Source organism: Protopterus annectens, chromosome 10.part0 (assembly GCF_019279795.1).
Source record: "Protopterus annectens isolate FY-2018-M chromosome 10.part0, PAN1.0, whole genome shotgun sequence".
Classification (NCBI taxonomy): Eukaryota; Metazoa; Chordata; order Ceratodontiformes; family Protopteridae; genus Protopterus; species Protopterus annectens.
The window spans coordinates 1,670,692,784-1,670,717,974 of NC_056744.1; the positions used below are offsets into that span (position 1 = coordinate 1,670,692,784).

At 39.5% G+C, this 25,191-nt stretch overlaps 1 protein-coding gene across 1 annotated transcript in view; it reads right to left on the reverse strand.

The window, feature by feature from the left end:
• Positions 1-25,191, reverse strand: part of LOC122814410 (neurotrophin receptor-interacting factor 2-like) — a 739,001-nt gene that overhangs the window by 696,651 nt on the left and 17,159 nt on the right. Inside the window, exon 4 of the mRNA XM_044086992.1 lies at positions 19,648-19,986. Within this exon, the coding sequence (XP_043942927.1) occupies positions 19,648-19,986 (339 nt within the window). The remainder of the gene's footprint in view (positions 1-19,647; positions 19,987-25,191) is intronic.

Consider the following 25,191-nt stretch of genomic DNA (forward strand, 5'->3'; position numbering starts at 1 on the left):
GAAGTCATTTCATCCTATACGATAAAGTTTACAGTAGCATGACTTTCAATCTATCCACATACATCATGGCATGGTGTGTATGCCCTGTGTTATCTTTAGCTGCTACAACTGTCTGATGAGGTACACGTAAAAAAGAACATTATACTTTATTAGTGCTGTAATGAGGTTTGACTACAATGCTGTCTACAGTCCTAAGATATCAATATGATGGCTTTACTTGGGTTGTGTACTACTTAGGTTTTCAATAACAGTGCAGACAGTTGATGGTCAAAGTTCAGAATGCTATTTGTGTTCCCAGTGTTTGCATCACTAGGTTTCTGCATAGCAGGACTGTTATCAATGCTGTGATTAACATGGAACACCTCTTTTCAGATGGATATTACAAACACACATTGTTGTATTTATTTGTAGATCATGTGCCTTTGTCACCACTGAGCTGTGTGCATTAGCTTCTCCGGTACTATGTTATCATCATTGGTGGACTCAGTGATTGCACACAATATGCAAGGATCTGCAAACTTGGTAAGGCAAGGGGCACATACTTTAGCCTGAATTGTCCAGAAATACAATTCAAACAGTGAAGGGCCAAGCACAGATCCCTGTGATTTGCCACTGGAGACAGCACTACTGGTACAGGTTGATTCACCAACTTTCACAAGATATAGTATGTCAGTGAGCCAATTGCTTACCCATCAAATGACTTGGTGTTTAATCCCCAGCACAGGGTTTTTCTCAATGATACCTACATGTGCGACTGTGTCAAAACCCTAGGCCAGATCACAATAGACAGTAAGCACCGTCTTACCATCATCCAAGCCTATCACACAGAATCAAAGTGCTGTGACAACATTAGATATCAGCTATGGAGTGACCCAGCACATACATCTTCCTGATATGGTCAAATACACGGTTCAACACACACACCACAGGACTTATATTCCCATACAAGGGTGTACATCAACATGCATCCACCTGAGGTGGGGGAACAGCACCTGATGCATGCATATATAGAGACATCCTTACTCTCCTCAACTGTGAAGTAGACGAAAAGGTCACCATGGACTTCCTCTACATGTACACTAGTAATATTCCAGGTATCTGCAACAGACCTGTGCGAGTTGCTACTGATATATGAGGTCTGTCACACCTAACAGATGTCCTCAGAGAGGTTATCGAGTGCAGGTATGATGACAGCAATATCAGTGTGTGGAACTTGAACAGGATAAGGCATCTGACAAAAATCCACACTGTAGTATTCAATCACCACTGTAGTATGTGGCCATAAACAGCTCCATCACCAAATGGGTAGACCAGTGTATGACATACGTGGCATCTCACTATGTTGAAATGTGTGATGTGACATATCTCAGGTGCAGTGATTAGGTAGGTACATCAGGGACATCTGCTAGGTGCTTTCCTGCTCATTAGTTCAGTGATGGACATCACAGATGACATACACATGCTATGTCCAAACAGCTGCCTGAAGGACTATAGCTTGTATGCAATCATTGACTCCAACTGTGACATTAGTACAATATGGACAGTATCAACACATACTAGAGGCTACTGCCACAGCCATGACAACACCTGCATTGATGAGACACAGAGGGACTTGCTGAATTAGGAAACAGACACACCATCCAAGTATAATGTGGACACCACACCCTATAATCAGACCTCTAGGTATGTGGCCTGTGGTCTGACATACAGGGTAAGTGGTACATCCACCAGCATGTGGTCACAGTGCTGACTACTCCCTTGAATGTAACACAAGTACTGAGTATGAGAAGGATATGTACATCAGAGGCCATAATAACTTTATGGTTCCCAGACTGCATCACACCAATAACTGTGTACAATGCACCCTTCTTCATGTACCTCCCTAAACATCTTGTACCACCTTTGTCACAGTATGCTGTCAAACAGCTTATTGGCCATACCGAGGTATTCTTTCTGGGGAATATACAGGGCTGTCTGATGGTGCAGAACAGTAGATTTATAGGTGTTTACTAGGCTAACAACCAGAAGTCACTTTTAAAGTCTAGCCAGGCATCCCAAATCTCTGACAAGTTCGAGACCCTTGATTAAGTGTAAGCAGGGGTTTGGGAGATGAAACATTTAAAATCAGGGGCCTGGGACAAGAACCATTTACAGGTTGCTTGTGTCCATTATAGACACAGGTGCCAAACCAGGGATGAATTTCCTGTTCCCCATCCAATTTTCCAAATTGCACTTGAATTGGCTTAGGGAGTAACTCTGCTTCACATGGTTGGGGAACCTGTTCCAGAGACAGGGTAGTCTCTGGGATACATACCTATTACTCCAGCAGTTCCTATTTATATCACAGGCAAGGTTTAAGTCTTTAGAATGAGTAATTATGGTGCTGCTTGTTTTATGAATATGCAGGAGGTTCATCAGAGTGGGGTCTGACAATGCCCTGTATATGCTAGGCATAGATCTCCCTTCAAAAGTCTAATGTCCTGTATTCTTTAAGTGAGAAATTTCTGTTGATGTTACAATTGTTGGATATGTACATACCCAGGGGGCACTGTACCCATGATGGGTCTGATGAATGTGGAATACAGTGGAAGAATGAGTTCCTTGGACGTAGATGCCATGCCTTTGCTTATAAGCTGCACAACACACAATGATTTCCTTACTACTGTAGACATGTGATGGTCAAAGTCTAGATTATTGTCTGTGTGTGTCTATAATTACTGGGTCACCTCTAAAGAGTGTGTTGTCAATATGATAGTTACTAGGAGTAACCAATTTCCTTGTGGATACTATTATGCATTTCTTGTTGTTTAGTTTTAGTCCATGGCTCTGATACCAGTTGTTTGTCTCTGTCAGTCCTTCTGTCAGTATGGGATTCAATGACAGCCCTAATCTGCAATCATCTACAAATGTAGTCAGCCAGAGACCAATGACATCGTCCTTGACTTCAGAGAAGTAAGTGCCAGAGAAGTAAGTGCCAAAAAAGAAAGAGTGGTCCAAGGACAGATCCCCGAGAAACTCCACTTGTGACTGACCTCTTTATAGAGGTGGACTCCCAATTCTAACTTCATGAGTCTTGTCTGTGACACAGCTGGCTATCAATCGGGTGATGTACGAGTTTGGACCCAACCTCTTGAGTTTATCAACAATGCCTGAGTGGGATATTTTGTCAAATGCCTTGGCCAGGTGAAGGCAAGCAGTATGAACCATTTGCCCTCATCCATCACTTTTGTGGCCTTCGCAAAGAAGTCCACCAGGTTGAATAAGCATATTCTGCCCATGACAAAATAAAACTGGGGTGGGTCCAGTGATTGGAAGTTTGCTATTATCATTATTGATCATTTCCATGATAACTGTTTCCATGGCTTTACATATAAGATTAGTGAGACTTTATTGTCTGTAGATGGGCCACCTTTGTGCAGAGGGATGCCTGTTGCTGTTCTCCATTCATGAGGTACAAAGCCTGTTTGGAGGCTACAGTTAAATAGCAATTCCAGAGGGCCTGATAGGTCATGTTTCATGCTATTTAGACAGCATCCTGGGATATTGTCTGGGTCCACTGATGCAGTGCTCTTGGCCTTAGAGATTTGTTACACAACATGCGTGTATGCTACCTGTTCAGCTTATGCACACACTGCATACATAGGCCTTCGATAACATTAACTCATTCCCTCCAGTACAGCTAATTTGACTGTGTACCTTTAACTCACAATGGGTGTGGCTCAAGGCATTAAAAAATGAAATGATCTTATTAAAAGTCTTAACAAATGCACACTGACAGAGGTCAAATATTAATTACAGTTGTGTTTGCCATTGTGTATGCTTCAATATAAAATATTCTGATACCTTATATGTAGCATGGTTTTGGAATTATTAATGCAAACATGAACAAGCAATATTTGATGCCTAGAGATGCAGTAGCAGGTAACTGCAAAAACACCTGGAGGTGCACTCGGATGTAATGAATTAATGGCATATACATCATTTGTGGCAGTGGGGATGGTACTATAGATATACAACATACACACAAGGCAAGTAGCTCATATCAACCATACTGTCACATACAGGTATAGCAGTGTCCCTCCTAATACCTCCTAACTGTCACATACAGGTATGGCAGTGACCCTCCTAATGCCTCCTACAGACAATACAACATGAGGACATTGTGCACGGTTACCCTCAGAGTGTGGATGTATGATAATAGTTGTCAAGTTTGTGTGTGTGTGTGTGTGTGTGTGTGTGTGTGTGTGGGCTCAGCTGTTATTCCACATTACATATGTTACATCAGTGCCGTGGGATTATTGGTGGTATTACTCTGATATTGTCCATGATTGTGGTTGGTTCTTGTAAAGTTTGCCATGATCCTTTACCTGTGGCCACCTTGCTGGAGACCTCTGCTTAAAGTTCACTAATATCCAGGTATATAATTTTTCACAGCTTCCCAATATGCACCCTACCCTAATTGCATGTCATTTCCCTGACTGATGTCCTCTGCATTATTCATGTAAGGATGCTTATCTCACACAGACGTCCTCCCCATTATTATGTCACCTTGTGCTGCTACAACCATCTTCCATTGACATGCCCTTCTCTGCTGTAAATGTAGGAGTTTCACCTGTACTCTTTCCCTGTGTTCACTCCTACAGTTAATCTGTGTGTTCCTATTCAATACACACACACACACACACACACACACACACACACACCCTGGGTCCTGTTACATATCATTAACATGGCTTCAGTACAGAATGCCAGGAATGGGATATCACAATTCTCTACACTGTAGGTACTCTGCCTTTACTGTATTTGAACCACAGACTTCACATTCATACCTCTCAACTGTGCAGATATTCCCAGGATGTCCAAATGTTTTCCTTAACAAATTTATATACATTTGAGTGCATACCTCTCAACTGTCCTGATCTGTGCAGAACGTTGTTTTATCCATTTGTGATCTTTTCCTCACAACATTTTTCCCTGGCAAATCATTGGCGTATCATTGCAGAATATAGTGAAAAACTGATGATTGGCATTTGAGTTTCAAACTTCATGTTCTTCAGAAAGTTCATGCTAATGTACAGCCTACATATTCTATCAACTTCTTAAGTTTGTCAGTGCAATAATTAAAAGTTGTCCCTACTTCTGGCCCTTTATCTTCCCCCTTATTAAGGCTTTGTCCATATTTGCCACTCTAAGAAGTTGTGAGTGTTACATTCTAACACATTTCTATGTGATGTCTATGCCGTATACGTCCCTATGACTGGTTATTTGTCCTCTCATTAAGTTGGCCTCTGTGCAGATGTCTTGCACTAACACGGTGATGGCTGTAAAACCCACTGATGATCATTATGGCATTGGGCGCAGATCAGCACACCATAGGTGCTCTTCCTTACATGGAATTGCTATCTGCATTCGCTGATAAGGTTTCACTATGCGTAAAGCCCTGGTGATCACTATGGTATTCTACTTAAATCTGCATATGGCAGATGCTCTCCTTTACATGGAATTGCTATCGGTGTTTGCTTAGGGTGTTTCCGGCCAGCAGCAGTGTTTCAGGCAATGAAATGTAGCTTGGATGCGGCTCACCAAATTAATATGTATTGAGCACTGCCATGCACCATCGTGCAAACATGTAAACTCTGTGTATGCTCTGCATGAGGCCTACACAGAGTTTAATGAATCCCAGGGAAAGTCTTTTAAATTTCCAATACCATGACGGGAACAAACCCCAATTCCAAGTCAGGGTATAACTAAAGTTCATGAAATAATAATGTTTCAGTCTTTGATGCTAGCAAAAGTGATCTTCACAGCCCCAACAATCTGCCCAGAGTTGACTCAATCTTTAATTCATTCAGAGTTACATTCTTTGGAAATCATTTTCATTAGACTTGTTGCTCTTACTAAAACTACTAAAACTACTACTAATGCTGGAACTGTCTGGGTATCTTTCTTCCACACTTCTCTTTTCTCTGCCTGTTAACCCTAGTATTTTATGACTCTGTCTCTCTGTAAACAAGACACTGTAATCAATGAGTGTAACAATTTCAAAGATCAATGCTACTTTTGTCTTTTTTTCCTGGACTTCTACATCTGTTTTTCTAGCATATATTATTGTGCATTTCAGTATACAGGCCCTCTGCCATGAGTGTATCCCATTTTTTTTTTTTAAAGAGAACCTGCATTTGTCTGTTTCTTCCACATGTTTAATGGTTTGTCTGTTTCTTCCACATGTTTAATGGGTTTTGTTAACAAACATGTCTGTAGTTTACTATACCGGTCCATCATTATTAACCTTTCTTCTTTTGGATTCAATTCACCTTTCCTTAACCATTCACTTACTGTGATTTCTATGAGGAGTTGTGTGCAATAATAAGAGTTGCATTTTTATCACCTGGTGGATTTTATCAACTTGCCATTTTTATACCCGTGTAACTTCAAAACAGATCTTGAAAAAAACTGAGATAGTGAAACAGAAGTAAACAAACTGAATTTTTATTAGAGCTCTCTCTTTCATGTCATATGTCACATAAGCAGAGTAAAAGAAAATTTAGTGCATGTACTACGTCATATTTACAAGGGTGAAGTTGGTTTTCTAGGTTATATCTTTCATCTAAAACATTTTCAAATAACTCAAATTTATATTTTAAATACATCTTTAAAATGTTTCGGTTATCTGTTACATTTAAATATTTAGTATCATTTTTTTAAATGAAGAACTTTTCTTGTAAAAATAAACAGAATATCTATTTTCCTTTCTGTTATAATTATCTTTCTTAAGTATGGGGTATATGACTAACTTATTTGAACATCCGTTTCCAATTCTTTTTTATCAGACATAAGTAAACAAACTGAATTTTTATTAGAGCTCTCTCTTTCATGTCATATGTCACATAAGCAGGGTAAAAGAAAATTTAGTGCATGTACTATGTCATATTTACAAGGGTGAAGTTGGTTTTCTAGGTTATATCTTTCATCTAAAACATTTTCAAATAACTCAAATTTATATTTTAAATACATCTTTAAAATGTTTCTGTTATCTGTTACATTTAAATATTTAGTATCATTTTTTTAAATGAAGAACTTTTCTTGTAAAAATAAACAGAATATCTATTTTCCTTTCTGTTATAATTATCTTTCTTAAGTATGGGGTATAAGACTAACTTATTTGAACATCCGTTTCCAATTCTTTTTTATCAGACATGAAGTCTGCATTTTGCCAATATTCAATAAACTATTACTTTCTGAATTATACCCACTGTGAAGTTTCCATTTTTATTTCTCTTGCAAGGTTTATAACATCAAATCTTGCACAGGACATTTTATAATCCTTATCCACTTGGTCAAAACTGTCAATCCTACAATGTCCTTCTCAACCCATCTTCCAAATTTCTTTTGGATACAAGTCTCTGAGAAGGACCGTGTTAAGATAAAAAGGTATCCGATTAACAGATAGAGGTTTTTCATTAGATTACCTTTTATCCCCCGTACTTCATGCTTCAGATCTAATTTATATTATACAATAAATATTACTTGTTATTACAAAATACTGGTTTAATAATTTTATCTCCTAATTTCTTATATAAATCTATATAAATTATACAACTTTTGATTTTCTGTTGTAGAAAATCAATATGCAAATTTCATTTGCCAGTTTCAGCAATTATTCCCTATACTCCTAACTCTATCTCATCCTTCTACATAAATGGAACATTGCATGTTATCATTAGAAATTAGAAATATTTCTGTGTATTTACTGTTAAATAATCACCCTTAGATCTTCCTCCATTCTATCAAATTGACTTTGTAGTCTTCTGATTTGGCGGACCCCAGCCATTAACAAACTTTACAATAAGAGGAGAAAGCTATTACATGATAGAACAAAATCCATAAAAGGGAAGTCACCCCTGATCATTATTAGTAAAAAATTACGAGCACTCATAAAATCAACTAAGGCCAATTTTGAGAGAAAAATTGCCATGGATTCAAAGGACAATCATAAGGCCTTTTTCAGCTATGTTAGGAACCTGGGTGGAAACTCACAGATATGCTCAGAATTAGTCCAAAATGATACAAAAATCACTGAACCCACAGACATTGCCAACATACTGGCAGACAGGTTCAGTGCAAACTTCACCCCTCTCCCCTAAAGGAGAGATAACTATCCCAGCCGAGTGTAGCCTCCCGGACATCTCAAATGCGCAGGTGAAAGCTGCTCTCTCTAAAGCTAAAAACACAGCATCAATGGGACCGGATGGTGTCCCCGGCTGTGTGCTACGAGCTAAATGAGGAATTAAACCCGCACATAAGGCAGCTGTTTAATCTCAGCCTTACCACAGGATACGTGCCCAAGGAGTGGCGTACGGCAACTGTGGTCCCACTCCACAAAGGTGGCGCCTCAACGGACCCTGGTAATTACCGCCCCATAAGCTTAACAAGTCTAGTCTGCAAAGCTATGGAGAGGATCATAATGGAGCTCATAAACAAAGATATAGGGGACTTGCAGACATTGGACCCGACCCAGTTTGGCTTTGTCAAGGGAAGATCATGCCTTTTGAACTTGGTCGACTTCTTCGAAATAGTCACCAAGGCCATTGATGAGGCAAAGGCAGTCCATACAGCCTACCTTGACCTTGCAAAGGCTTTCGACACAATACCCCACTCGGGTATTGTAGAAAAACTTACCAGCTTAAATGTAAACCCATATGTCACAAGATGGGTTGCAAACTGGCTTAAGGACAGAACCCACAGGGTTAGAGTTGCTGGCGCTGTGTCAGACTCCAAGCCGGTCACAAGTGGTGTCCCACAGGGCTCGGTGCTTGGCCCCCTATTGTTTGGCATCTACTTCTCAGAAGTACAGGCCAACATGGGAGGACTTTGGCTGACAAAGTTTGCAGATGACTGCAAACTGGGTGCCATAGTGGAAAGTGCATCGGACACTGATATCCTTCAGAAGGGACTCACGGAAACAGATAGCTGGTGCCAGAGCCATGGCCTGAAGTTAAACGCCAAAAAATGTATAGTCATACCCTTCGGGAAAAACAAGGTAACCCCAAGCTACCATATAGGTGGCAATCCACTAAGCACAGAAGAGGTTATCAGGGACCTGGGGACCCAGGTTGACAGTGGCCTTTCTTTGACACTCACATTGCTAAAGTGGTTAGAAAGACCTTCTACATTGCCCACCTGATCATGAAGGGATTCACATCCAGATCTAGTGAGGTCATTGTTCCCTGTACTCTTCACTTATCAGACCAATGATCGAGTACAATGCCCCATTCGGGATGTATCTCACCCGACATCTGCAGCAATTGGAGAGACCCCAAAAGTTCCTCACCAAAAGGATAAAGGGACTCCAAAATCTGTCATATGCTGCCAGATTGAAGAAACTCCAGCTCTATTCAGTCGCATACCGTCTGCTCAGAGGTGACATGTGCCTGACATACAAGGCCATGTCCAACCCGAATTAATGGACATGCTCCACCTCAAAAATCCAAATCCACCAAAACCACTAGAGCAAGCGACTTAAACCTTAGCACGGATATAAATAGGACGTGCTGGAGGGATAGATTTATCACTCAGAGACTCCCTATGCTGTGGAATAAAATCCCGGTCCATGTGAGGCAGAGCACCTCGCTGACTCTGTTCAAGAGAAATCTAGACCTGTGGATGGGAGATCGTAGGTTTACCCCGGGAATCATCTCTGGGTCACTGCTGGACAGAGGCACAACAAACTAATGGGCACAGTATTTTTTCATATAAGGGGTGGCGTAAGCCACAATAATTTGGGCTAGGCTTATAAATGCCTTAGGGCAGATAGCCTAGTATAAACCTATGAACCTATGAACCTATGATTGTAAGGGCCAATGTAATGATGTTATCTGCATATCAGATTATTGGGCATGCACTTCCATTAATGTTTAGAATGCCTACCTTTTCATTACAACAGCATTTCAACATATTTATCTCTATGGATAGATTTAATAAATGGTGCCAGCAGGCATCCTTACCTTACTCCATTTTTGATCTCTAGTCATTTAGAAAGTTGTCCTGTTTTAGAGATTTTTACTCAGTAGGTACATCTTTCATAAAACTCTCTAATCAGTGATAGTTTTTTTCTTTAGCTGCATTCGCTTTTTCATTTTCCCATTAATACCTTTCTATTTACTTTATCAAAAGTTACTTCTAGATCCATAAAAGCTGTGATTTAATGCATAACATTGAGCTGCTGTTTTTTGAATAATATATATAAGTTGATATTTAAGAAAGCCTACTTTATTCATTTATTTTAGTTTTCGCATAATAGTGGGGGAAAAACTATGAAGTGGTATTTATTCAGATCTGATTTAATCCCATTTTTATGGCTGGGAACAAGTTTGCTTTATTTCCATGAAGTGAGACCCAGTTTTATATCTGTCTCATAATTTTCTAGTATCATAATGTCCCATTTTCCTGTTGATTGCTTATAAGAATCATTATAAATCTTGTCCTGCCTTGGGCTTTATCTTTCAGCCTTAATATAATTTCCCCAGACTCTTTATTACTGAATTTACTGACCAGTTCTAGGTTTCCACTGTTTGCAATATATAATATATTTCCCCTCTCTTTTTTCCCTGTATTTGTAATCTACAGTTACACCATATTTCTTTACATTCTAGTAAACATTTTTACTCATACCAACAGACATTAGCATCCAGTATGTTCGGCACAATTTTCCTTACAGCTATTGAAAATAACTCAAATTTCTTAATTTTTTCTCTCAACCTCTTTATATTCTTTCTTTACTTGTCTAAATAATACAACATCATTAACTTTTCAAAATTGTATTCAATTTCTCATTAAACATCTTACATTCTTTTCTTTACATTCTTTATCAAACAGTTTTAATGAAATCATGTTATAATTAACTGCTGTTTCTGGTACTTTCCTATTCATTTTAACTGTTACTTTTCCATAATATCTACATCCAGATAAACAGGTTTTATAGAATCTAAGTATGGCATGGATTCACTATAGAATTTATAGATTTAGATTTATAGATTACTACTAGGCTAACTACCCTTGCGGGCCATTTAAAGCCTAGCCAATTGCCGCATGTAAGAATCAAACCCTGCACCTGGTGTCACCATTATGCCAAATCCAAGGTAAATTACCACTTTCAGTTCCTCATTCCACATATAATCTAATTAAATAACTTCAAACCTGTTATGATGCAGTCTATTACACATTTATAATAAAACAGAGTAAATCTGTATTTCCCATTTCCTTTATTTCTCCATCAAGATTAATTTGTATATTAAATTTCCTGCAAGTTTTGATAATTTTCCACATTCTGGATTTATAAACATATCTTGCCACTGTCTTTCTTTCTTTTCTAAATAATCCATAAATGTATTACATTTGGCTGTTCTTGAATTACAATTTCCTCTGCCACATACTGAATTTCTCTTTGAAGACTTATTAAAATAGTTTATTTTCTCATATATTTACAGTTTTCTTATAATAAAGACCTGTATTAATCAAGTAAAGCTTCCTTCTTTTGTTCTCTGTCACTATCCTTAAGTTCTGATTCAACTCCTTCAGCTTTTTAACAAAAAAGTCATAAAGCTGCCATTGATTCTAACACGTTTTATTTTTGCCTTAACCTCATACACTTCATACCCTTTAATAATCTCATTTATATCAAAATCCAGGTTTAGATTAGGTTCATAGATTAGTACTACGCTCACTGCTCTTGCGAGCCATTTTAAGCCTCGGCAATTATCCCTTGTGAGACTCAAACCCTGCACCTCGTGTTTGTAAGGAAAACATCTTAACCATTAGGCCACCCTTGGAGATCATTTGTAGAATTAAAAACTGTTTAATATCTTCTCAAGTTTTTGTTTTTCACATGTCTCTTTATTTCCGATATATTTCAATATAACATATTCAAAGAACCTCACCAGAAAGTCAATTTTATGGTCATTTTCATACAAATTTACTACATACATTCCAACTTCATCAAACATCCTACTATTCTAACATATCGCATGTAGCAATTTTTGTTGCACCACATACCTATTTGTGTAGTTAAGTATAGCTTGCTCAATGCACACACACACACACACACACACACACACACACACACACACACACACACACACACACACACACACACACACACACACTCCTTCAGTGCATAGGGCAAAACAATTATATACAGATGGCAATGATAAAGAACTGACAAAATTATAATAGCAATAAATTAGAAGTCTAATCTCTGGACCTAACAAGGTAATATAATCAAAAAAAAAAAAGAAAAGAAGAAATGTCAATATGTGGATGCCAAATTACCTTTGACATTCTAAAAAAGGCACCTAATTCATCCACAAAACTACAATATATCACACTAAAATTTCCACAGATCCAAAAATTCATAAAATATTCATTTTCAGACTGAAAGATGTACTGGGGGGAAAAAACAAAACAAAACAAAAACAAGAATATAGTTAATTTCAGCCACAAGCAGAATGCAAAAGGAAATGATTTTCCTACAAAGTCATAAAAGCCAATAGGGTACTGAAGAAAAAAGGAAGAAAACCAGCAGTGAACAGTCAGAAATAAGTTTTGCTCCCTTGGTGGTCTTTCTTGTCATATCTTCTCTTTGTTATCCAGGAGAGATTTCTCACAACTCCTCTCTCTTTCCGGCTCTCTCTGCATGTATCAAATTTGAGCATCTGTTTTTGTTAGGTCTCCTTTCCTTGGAAGAAAAGGAAATTCTCTGATACGATGTTAGAATTTAGCCCACAATTCTTATAACCATGTCTAATCTGTTCTTTAGCATTTGAAAAAATTATGACTTTCTTAAAAGCAGATGTCATTCTAATGAACCAGCAGTAAGAAACTTGAAGTTCAGCAAGTCCTGAAATTAGTGCAAATACACCATACAAACTCACTTCACCTACACTGCTCAGTGTCCACTTTATTCATACATTACAACAAAATTTACTCATCTTTAATTTTCCTTTTTTGTCTTCCACAACTCTTACTTCAATTCTTCCCTAGAATGCTGCTGGGTGACTTAAATGATGGAAAGAATTGAGGCAGTTGCTAAATGCCTGTGCCCAAAGTTATTATCCAATAACTTTGGTACTGATAAATCAGCTGGATTATCAATAATCATTTAAAAAAAAACTTGCGACTGTTAATGTTTATTATTACCAAACCATATTGATGCCTTTAATATTAGAATATGGCTGTTTCAAGAAGACCAAAGTTGTTTAAATAGTATTGCTGAAGGTTTATAGTCTTACTATGGGGTGACTGAAATGCTAGGTTAGGTGTGACTTTTGAAAGGCCAGCTTTACTGCTAAATTATATTTAGCATTTATTGCCTAAATTGTTCTTTACTTGTATCAATTAATGCAATATTTAACTAATGCAGAGACAAATGCTAGAAATAATGGCTCTGGATAAGGTAATATTGGCCTGTGCAAGTGATAAAGATGGAATGAAACCAGTATATTCCCATTCTATATCAATACTTAACACTGACTGTATCAAATAATAGTGAAGACTAATAGGAAGAGGGGGGAGTCTTGACCTAATGGTTAAGGTCCCTCACAGACATAATGTACAGAGCTCGATTCTAACCGCTGGTCATTGGTTAACGTTGAAACAGGTAAATACTAGGCTTTCAGTCTGCAAAACTATCAATCTAAAATGCATTAACAGCTATAACATATATTGACAATTCTTGCACAATTTGGGTAAGGCCTAGTGAGACCAACAGATGATGCTAATAAATATCTGTATGCTGCAATTCATTATACAGAACACAGACTAAATAATTACAGCAATATTGACGTAACTAAACCTGATGCATATAATGCCTTTCATCACTTATAGAGGAGCTTCATGTGCTAGTTTTTGGAGCATTACTCCTTGATCCACTCCTCAATAGCTGCAATCCAAAATTTTTGTGGTGAAACATGTTCATATTACAATAAAGAACACTCTCTCGGAGAGGTTTAAAATCATGACAGGTGTTCAAGTATGCCTATTTTCAGCAACAACTGCATTTGTTGCCAACTCTTTATTATAGGAAATACAGTCTCAGAAATATATACAGTAATCAGAGACATGGATTAATGATGACGATAAAGTAATTACAAGGAGTGTGATACTAAAAAAGAGCAGCTTTTTTATGTATTCAGCATAGTTGGATATATAATTATCTATGACAAATCAGGTTGCATATCTACAAGTGACCTGTAATAATAGAAAAGCCATTCCAGTACTTCATACTTAAGTTTTTATGTATAATATACTCTTCTATATAACCACTAGATTTTTTTAGATTCTTTGAATACACTGCTTGAGAAAAATGAAAATAAAAACATATTAATTAGGAGAGGTTTGCATTATTAATTGGGAGAAGCATTCATTACTGGGAGAAGTTAATATAGTTTAGATGATTATACTGCCCTTGATCATTTTCTGACTACAAAATGTAACACCTCCTCAATATATGGCATAATCAAATAAAATTCATTATTCGTGAATTTCTAAAAGGAGGCAGTTACCCAAGGATTCCATGGGCAATGTCAAATTCCCCCTTCACCCAGGGAGGTTTTATCCATGCTAGATACTGAAAGCTACAAATTTGTAGCATTCATAAATACTGAAGAACTATCAATATCTAGTTAAACCAATATATAAAGTTAGTACAAATATTACTTCAACACAGATTATCTGGTTACTACTTTAAAGATCAAAAATGTAACTTAATTCAGTATTACTTTTCATATATCAAGTCAATTTTACCTTTATTAGATAATGTTGGTGAAGGGAACAGAGGGGATGAGGACGTGATGGGTAGATATGGTGTTAAACAAAGGAATGCAAAAGGTCAGATGGTAGTGGATTTTGTGAAAAGGATGGATGTGGCTGTGGTGAATACGTATTTTAACAAGAGGGAGGAGCATAGGGTGACATACAAGAGTGGAGGAAGATGCACACAGGTGGATTATTTATTATGTAGGAGGGCCAGTCTGAAGGAGATTGGAGACTGTAAAGTGGTGACCAGAGAAAGCGTAGTTAGGCAGCATAAGATGGTGGTTTGTAGGATGATATTGGTGATCAAGAAGAGGAGTAAGAGTGTGAGGGCAGCACCAAGGATCAAACGGTGGAAATTGAAAAAGGGTAATTGTGAGGTGGAGTTCAGGGATGAGTTAAGACAGGCACTGGGTGGCAGTGAAGAGTTACCAAATAGCTGGGTAACTACAGCAGAGCTAGTAAGGGAGACGGCTAGAAAGGTGCTTGGTATCACATCTGGACAGAGGAAGGATGACAAGGAGACATGGTGGTGGAATGAGGAAGTACAGGAGAGTATACAGAGAAAGAGGTTGGCAAAGAAGAAGTGGGATTGTCAGAGAGATGAAGAAAGTAGACAGAAGTATAAGGAGAGGATGTGCATGGCAAAGAGAGAGGTGGCAAAGGCTAAGGATAAGGCATATGAAGAGTTGTATGAAAGGTTGGACACTAAGGAGGGAGAAAAGGACCTGTACCGATTGGCTAGACAGAGGGACCGAGCTAGGAAAGATGTGCAGCAGGTAAAGGTGATAAAGGATAATGAGGGAAACATACTCACAAGTGAGGAGAGTGTGTTAAGGAGATGGAAAGAGTACTTTGAGGGGTTGATGAGAGGGACAGAAGGTTGGATGATGTAGGATAGTGAATCATGAAGTACAATGGATTAGCAAGGAGGAAGTAAGGATAGCTATCAAGAGAATGAAGAATGGAAAGGCTGTTGGCCCAGATGACATACCTGTGGAAGCATGGAGGTGTTTAGGTGAAATGGCAGTGGAGTGTTTAACCAGATTGTTTAATGAAATCTTAGAAAGTGAGAGGATGCCTGAGGAATGGAGAAAAAGTGTTTTGGTACGTATTTTTAAGAATAAGGGTGATGTGCAGAGCTGTAGTAACTACAGAGGGATTAAATTGATCAGTCATAGCATGAAGTTATGAGAAAGAGTAGTGGAAGCTAGGTTAAGAAGGGAGGTGATGATTAGTGATCAGCAGTATGGTTTCATGCCGGGAAAGAGCACTATAGATGCAATGTTTGCTCTGAGAGTGTTGATGGAGAAGTAGAGAGAATGTCAGAAGGAGTTGCATTGTGTTTTTGTAGACTTAGAGAAAGCATATGACAGGGTGCCTAGAGAGGAGTTGTGGTATTGTATGAGGAAGTCAAAAGTGTCAGAGAAGTATGTAAGAGTGGTGCAAGATATGTACGAGGGTAGTGTGACAGCGGTGAGGTCTGCGGTGAGAGTGACGGATGCGTTTAAGGTGGAGGTTGGGTTAAATCAAGGATTAGCCCAGAGCCCTTTCTTATTTGCAGTGGTGATGGACAGGTTGACAGATGAGATCAGACATGAGTCCCCGTGGACTATGAAGTTTTCAGTTGACATTGTGATCTGTAGTGAGAGTAGGGAACAGGTGGAGAAGACCCTGGAGAGATGGAGATATGCTCTAGAGAGAAGAGGAATGAAGGTCAGCAGGACTAAGACAGAATATATGTGTGTGAATGAGAGGGAGGATAGAAGAATGGTGAGGATGCAAGAAGTAGAGATGGCAAAGGTGGATGAGTTTAAATACTTAGGGTCAATAGTTCAGAGTAACGGTGAGTGTGGAAGAGAGGTGAAGAAGAGAGTACAGGCAGGATGGAGTGGGTAGAGAAGAGTGTCAGGAGTGATTTGTGACAGACGAGTACCTGTAAGAGTCAAAGGGAAGGTCTACAACAGGGTAGTGAGACCAGCTATGTTATATGGGTTGGAGACGGTGGCAATGACAAAAAGGCAGGGGTTTGAGCTGGATGTGGCAGAGTTAAAGACGTTAAGATTTGCACTGGATGTGACGAGGTTGGACAGGATTAGGAATAAGTATATTAGAGGGTCATCCCAGGTTGGAAGGTTTGGAGACAAAGCCAGAGAGGCAAGATTACATTTGTTTGGACATGTGCTGAGGAGGGATGCTGAGTATATTGGGAAAAAGATGCTAAGGATAAAGCTACCAGATAACAGGAAAAGAGAAGGCCTAAGATAAGGTTTATGGATGTGGTCAGAGAGGACATGCAGGTGGGTGGTGTGACAGAGCAAGATGCAGAGGACAGGAAGAAATGGAAACAGGTGATCCACTGTGGCAACCCCTAACGGGAACAGCCAAAAGAAGATGATGATTAAATACATGTAAACATTCAATGGAAACATACAATTAACTCCTTTTCTCTACACTTAGATGTATCATTCCACAGCTTCCCCAAATAATTTTGGCTGAACTCTGAGTGTGATACTCCTAGAGGGGAGCTTATTCTTACTTTGGTTCGTAAAACACAGGAAGTCTTTTCAACTGCTAACAAGGGTAATGGAAGATAAGACATTCTAGCTAATAAAAATATATGTGACATACAAATTGTCTCCCAAGATGCATTTTAATTCTACTTATCCTGGCAAAGTAAAATGACAGAAAGGTTCAAGGAATTACTCAGGGCTCTAGCACCCCAAGAAGAGGAGGAAATAGGTGGAGTTAAACAAGAATGGCAGCACCTAAAAACAGCATGTGTTAGGAGGGCAGGAAGAAGTGGGAGGCAGAAATGATTGACCAGGCTAGGAAGGACTATTGGTTGGCTTACAAAGAAGCTAAGAAAGAAGTTGTAATAGCAAAGAATAGGGCATCAGAGGCACTCTACCAACCTCTGGAAAGTGACTCTGTACGGGGCACAAAGAAACTATATCAGGTTGCAAGGCAAAGCCAGAAAGATAAAGAAGATAGTCAGCCACCCTTCAGAAGGGATGCTCGCAACAACCTGCTCACCAGTTCACAGGACATCAAAGGCAGATGGAAGGAGTGTTTCTAGCAGCTTCTGAATGAAGAAAACCCCACAGAAGCTGTACTGCCCCAGAAACAGCCTACGACGAGAGAAGAGGAGGAGCCCCCCTAGAAGAAGTAAGAAGTAAGAACAGCACCAAGGAAGATGAAGTCAGGGAAAGGAGCAGGCTCAGATGAGGTCACAGCAGATATGATAAAGATGCTAAGTGTGATAGGGGAGAAATGGCTCCTGAGGGTACAAACAGCAGTATGGAGAGAAAGGCATATCCCAGATGATTGGAGAATAAGCATACTCATGCCAGTGTACAAGAACAATGGCGGCATCTACAACTGTGGGTAGTACAGAGGCATCACTCCTACCATACTGCATGAAAGTTCTGGAGAGGGTGATTTATAAATGGATACGCAGAGTAGTAGAATGTAAGATGGGAGATGAGCAGTTCAGATTCCATTCAGAATACAGCACACTTGACCCAATGTTTGCATTGAGACAGATACTTGAGAAGAATTGAGACAGATACTTGAGAAGAACTACAGATGAGGAGAGAGTCCAACTGGGCATTCCTAGACTTGGAGACGTATATGACAAGGTCCCAAGAAAGCTGATCTGGGCAGTACTGTGGTGGTTTGAAGTCCCAGAAACATTGGTAGAATTAGTGCAGGCTATGTACAAGGACCCAAAGACTCAAGTACGTACAGTGTTCTTCCTCACAGAGAGGTTTCCCAGTGGGAGTGAGTGTACACCAAATTTCTGCTCCGAGCCCACTACTGTTCATACTGGTGATGGACTCCATTAGCAAACCGGTTGAAGGGGACAGATTAACAAAGCTGCTGTATGCAGATGATGTGGCAGTTCAGGCAGACTCTGAGCTTGAACTTCAGCAAAGGATAGGAGAATGCAATGCAAATCTGAAGGCACATGGGATGAAACTAAGCACAGATAAGACGGTGGTAATGACAGCAAATTGGGGAAATCAGAAGAAGCTGAGAACGGAGATAGAAGGGAAAATAGTAGAACAAGTAAATAGCTTCAGGGTAGTCTGAATGAAGAGGTCAAAGCTTGTATCAGAGGGGTTGCAGCCAACTGGCATAGAGTATCAGGTGTAGTCTATGACAGAAGAATGCCAAAGAATCTGAAAAGTAGGGTGTACAAGACAGTGGTGTGACCAGTACTACTGTATGGTACAGAAACTTGGGAAGTAAAGGCAGAACAGTTGAAGAAGGTAGACTTGATGCAAATTACGTGCCTCAGCAAGGTGGTAGGATGCACACGGTGGGACAGACCAAGAGATGAGGACATAAAAGCAGAAGCCAACATAGCTCCAATTGCAGAAAAGAACACAGAGAACAGGATATGGTGGTTTGGGCACATGTGTAGAAAAGCAGAAGACAATCTGGTGAGGAAGATTTGGGACAGACAGGAAGAAGGTAATAGGATGCGAGTACGTCCAGCAAAGAGGTGGATGGATTGAGTGAAAGAAGATCTGCAACAGTCAGGCATGAGTGTTGAAGAAGGCAGGAGTGTGGCACTGAAATGAGAGAGTTGGCGACAGTTAACACAATACCCCGACCCAGTGTAGAAAAATGGGGAAAAGGGGCTGATGATGATGATGCTGTATTAACATACTGGAGCTTATCTCTTTAAACCTCCATTCAGAATTGATTCTGACTGGCCAACAAAATCAAGAAATAATTAAAAAAAAATCAATAATGCTTTTTTATCTCAGCTGTCACATTATTCCACTTTCTAAAACAAAAAATAAAAGCAGAAATAAAAAGCATGCTTACAGTTAGCAAACCAACAGGTTCCGGTTGTCTGATCTCCATGTTGCTGTGACTAACGCCCTTAATGGCCACAGCATAATTTTCAACAGATTTAACATTTTCTTCCATTATTTTCAGGCTGTCCTCTTCTTTAATCTTGTCCTCCAAGTTGCCATCGGAGTCTGTCACAAGGTAGGTAACGATCTCTTGTTTAATGCACTCAAGACTTCCTTCCATCCATTTTAGAGTATTTGCTTCGTCATTCTTCAGCTGCTGGATGAGTTGTTGTTCCTTGTCTAGGAGAAACTGGTGCAATTCTGCAAATTGTTGTTTAATGTATCTCTCCAAATTAAAAACATCTTCCTGTGAAACAGAAGAATAAAGAAAAATAAGTAAAACAAATAGCTCTGCACTGCAGCTTAACTTGTACTTATGGATTTCCCTTAAATGAAAAATTATTCTTACTAAGGTTCATGAAACACAGCAAGTCTTTTCAACTGCTATCAAGGGTAATGGAAGATAAGACAGTCTAGCTAAAAGAAAACATCTGTGACATACAAATATAGTCTCACAAGATGCATTTTAATTCTACTTATCCTGGTAACATAAAATGACAGATTGCTTTAAAATCCAAGTGAAAGTAAACATTAAATAACATTTGTAATATTCATGAATGTATCAGGACAGCATCAGTTCGGTACAAGTTTTTATACATAATTTATTGCTCTACCAAGTGATATTCTGTTTGATGCTTAAGTTATCATGCAGCTTTAATGCACACTGATAGAACTGCCCTCAGATTTTTTGTTTTTGTAAAGATACATATAAAATGGATAACCAAAACTCTACAAAGAAATTTCAGATTTACCCCGACTGTATCAACTTTACCCATACTGCAATGTTGTTTGACAAAATTAGAAATATTCCCTTAAGATGCATGGAAGCAAACAGTTTAGATTCAGTGGTAAAGTGTTTCACACCTAGGAAATAGAAAGTTAATTCAGTGCCTGAGTGAGTTATCCATGTTTAAGGGATGGCCTTGACAATGTACCTGTATTTACTGCCAATGGGACTTGTATCAAACTAAGAAAAGTAATATAAATCTATTTTAATTACACTTCTTGTTTTACACACCCTGTTATTTTGTTTTCATTTTCCTTTGGAAATGTACATTAAAGAGTTTAATGGAAAAAAGCCACTGCATAAAGGAGGCCCCTCAACAAAGTTTTATCAATACCAACCTACTACAGTCCTTTAACCGTTTCAAAAATTATTAAAACATGCACACAGCATCAATTACTAAAACACCTTACTACAGCAATACTTCTCAGTCTGTCAGCACAGCATTTGCCCTGGCCATGGTATTAAATACAGCATCTTGTATCAAGTTAAAGTACAACTTAAATGACAACAGCTAATCATGTGCCGTTGTTATAGACTTAACAAAAGCCCTGAACATGTACAGTCATAACCTCCTTATATCTACATTTACCTAACCCTAAACTGCTACAAAAGCTACTTCCCCGAATGCATTCAGATTACATTCCCAGATTTTACTCTTCTGGCCTGTACAACTAGGTGTGTCCACAGCTTCTGTCCTTGGCTGCTACTTTGTATTACATCTGTCACAGACATAGTTAAATTCTGTCATCCAACTAAAGGCATACAATAAGCAGATAACATCCTTTTTTTTACATTCAATAGCAGTACAATAATAAAAATGCACACCATGATGCATTCATCTAAGTTCAAAACTGGATTTGAAACTCTACTATTCTGGCCACCAAATCTCAATCCCCACTGCCACGGCTCTACAAACTAAGATAATAATCACACCCAACTGAAAATAATCTCCACCTTCAAACTACTAGGTGTTCAGCTTCATCGCAACAAACATTTGACTGCCACATTAACACAGATATACGCAAATTCAATGTTAAATTTGTCTTCCCTTATTGTGTAAAAAGCTTCCCAGCAACACCAAGGCTCAGTGCTGTTATCAATATTCTACTGTTCATTAATCTACTAACCTAAACTCCTCCCCTTTTGGTAAACGTATGGGGGTTCACCATGGAGCTCCTCTTTTATATCTAACCACTCCCTTACAACATACCATTGCTCATCTCAAAATGACTAATAACTTGTTTGAATTTGGAAAAAAAAACATTTACACAGCCTTTAGGGTATCCCATTCTACCCTGCAAAAGTCTGATAAATGCCCATTTCACTTCCATAGAACCTGAAACCTCTATGCAACCCAGCACTGTAAGAACCACCATGGTCATTCACAATTCTTCAAGGCATGGAACAATCTCCTGCTTCATCACAAAATAAATATAAGTTCCTTTATAAACTTCTTAAGGAAACATCTTACCACACTGAAGCATTTTAACTGTAACTGCTTCCTACCATCCAAAGTGCAACCCACTCAAGTGTAGGTCATACTCTCTCTGTTCATGGTAATCTTAACCTTATTGTAGGTGCATTTCAGCTTAGAACAGTCTATGGCACTATAGCAAATCAGTACTGATACAGTGTCTGCATACCTCCAAACACCACTGTCAGAACTGGGAAACATACCTTTTCCAAGCAAGATTTCTCCAGTCTGCAAATCTGACAGCAAAGCTACTTACTTTTTTCTAACCGATGATTTAGTATTGATTGAAAATTGTTATGTATTGTTGCATCACTAAAGAGTAACAAAAAAAATTCAGTGTAGAGCTGTGTCACTAATTTACATCTATTTTTTTTTTTAACTTTTATTTTGTGTTGTACTAATACAGGAGACCAGACGCCTTGATGGTTAAGGTGCACAAGGTACAAGGTTCAATCCTGACCTCCAACCAATGCCTGTTTGGAGTTTGCACGTTCTCCCTGTGTCTCTGTTGAGTTTCTCCCATGTCTGAAAGACGTATTGAGTGTTTCCATCTCAAATTCATGAATGAATGGAGCTGTGGGCACCAACCACTTTGGCCATCTACTGTGGTGTATAGTATCCTCAAGATAGGAGAACACATATCACAGACTGCACGCCATGGCAGGGCTAGCCACTCGATGGTGTAAAATATGGCTCTAGGTGATTTGGTCATGTTGAGTACTGTCACCAAAAACAGGCATGGGTAGTTACCGGTGATAACTGGGTTGAGGACCCGGCCTACTCTGACCCACGCCAGGGATGCTTGCTAACCGTGGGAAGGGTATATGTGCCCCTATTGGCCAGTGTGTGCCCACCATAAAGCCCAGCAGCCTTGGGTCAATAAGCTACTGGCTGAACGGTGTCTAATTGCCCAGCTTGGGTTACCTGGGATAGCTCTGTTGAGTGAAAGCTGGGCGTATAGCCAACCAACCAGACCAACAATAACTGAGAATTGCTACGTTTAATGTAGGTTCACTGACAGGAACTTGAAAGTGGATGACATGATGATACAGAGGAGGCTGGACATCCTATGTATCCAAGAGACGAGATGTTAGTGAACTGCAGCAAAACCACTTGGCTTGGCATCCAGACTCTTCTACTCAGGTGGGGGACAGGCTAGAAATGGTGTAGGAATTGTGGTGAGAGAGAGGCTTCAGAAGGCAGTGAGCAATATCATCAGAATTAAATGACAGACACATGGCAATCAAACTCCAGAGTAATGATAGGGCAATATTCATAATCTCAGCATATGCTCCACAGCAGGGTTGTGAAAGTGAGGAAAAGAGTGCATTCAGACACCAGTTGCAGGACCTATTAGATAAAGCAGGGCAACATGAATTGGGGTTGATAATGGGAAACTTGAATGCACATATCGAGACAGACCGAACAGGATATGAGGACTGCCCGGGTCCACATGGGTGTGGGCAACATTAATAAAGGAGAAGCCATTCTAGACTTCTGTCTGGCAAATGGCTTGATAGCAGCCAACACATGATTCAGAAAGAGGGACAGTCACAAAATTACATACAAGAGCACCCAACATGCAACTCAATTACAGTTCCTCCTATTAAGTAAAAGGTACTGGAGAAGAATCTATGATTGCAAAATCATCCCCAGTGAAACAGTCAGCCCACAACATATACCAGTAGTTGCTACAATCAGCTGCAGGCAGTGGTCAGAGAAGGCTCCAAGTCAACAGAGATCAGGCTAAAGACTTGGAAGGTGACTGGAGATACTGTAGCAGAAAGGTTCAAGGAATTACGCAGGGCTCTAGCACCCCAAGAAGAGGAGGAAATAGGTGGAGTTGAGCAAGAATGGCACTGCCTAAAAACAGCATGTGGTAGGACTACAGAAAAGATATGTGGCCGAGCCAGGTATGGAAATAAGGTACATAAGGAAAGCTGGTGGTGAAATGCAGAAGTACAGGAAGTCATTAAAAGAAAGAAGGAGGGCAGGAAGAAGTGGGAGACAGAAAAGACTGACCAGGCTATGAAGGATTATTGGCTGGCTTACAAAGAAGCTAAGAAAGAAGTTGCAATAGCAAAGAATAGGGCATCAGAGGCACTCTACCAACTTCTGGAAAGTGATTCAGTAAAGGGCACAAAGAAACTATCAGGTTGCAAGGCAAAGACAGAAAGATAAAGAAGATAGTCAGCCACCCTTCATAAGGGATGCCAGCAACAACCTGCTTACCAGTCCCCACAGGACATCAAAGGCAGATGAAGGAGTATTTCTAGCATCTTCTGAATGAAGAAAACCCCACAAAAGCTGTACTGCCCCAGAAACAGCCTGCAGTGAGAGAAGAAGAGGAGCCTACCCTAGAAGAAGTAAGAACAGCACCAAGGAAGATGAAGTCAGGGAAAGCAGCAGGCTCAGATGAGGTCACAGCAGGCATGATAAAGATGCTAAGTGCGATAGGGGAGAAATAGCTCCTGAGGATACTAATAGCAGTATAGAGAGAAAGGCGTATCCCAGAGGATTGGAGAATAAGCATACTCGTGCCAGTGTACAATAACAATGGGGGCATCTACAACCGTGGGTAGTACAGAGGCATCAAACGCCTACCACACAGCATGAAAGTTCTGGAGAGGGTGATTTATAAATGGATACGCAGAATAGTAGAATGTAAGATGGGAGATGTGCAGTTCAGATTCCGGTCAGGATGCAGCAAAATTGACCCAATTTTTGCATTGAGACAGATACCTGAGAAGAAGCTAGGAGATGAGGAGAGAGTTCAACTGGGCATTCCAAGACTTGGAGAAAGCATATGACAAGGTCCGAAGAAAGGTGATCTGGGCAATACTGTGGTGATTTAAAGTCCCAGAAACATTGGTAGTATTAGTGCAGGCTATGTATAAATCACAAAGACAAGTATGAACAGTGTTCTGCCTCACAGAGAGGTTCCCAGTGGGAGTGAGTGTACACCATGGTTCAGCTCTAAGCCCACTGCTGTTCATACTGGTGATGGACTCCATTAGCAAACAAGTTGAAGGGGACAGATTAACAAAGCTGCTGTATGCAGATGATGTGGTAGTACAGGCAGACTCTGAGCTTGAACTTCAGCAAAGGATAGGAGAATGGAATGCAAATGTGAAGGTACATGGGATAAAACTAGGTAAGATAAGACAGTGGTAATGGCAGCAAATTGGGGA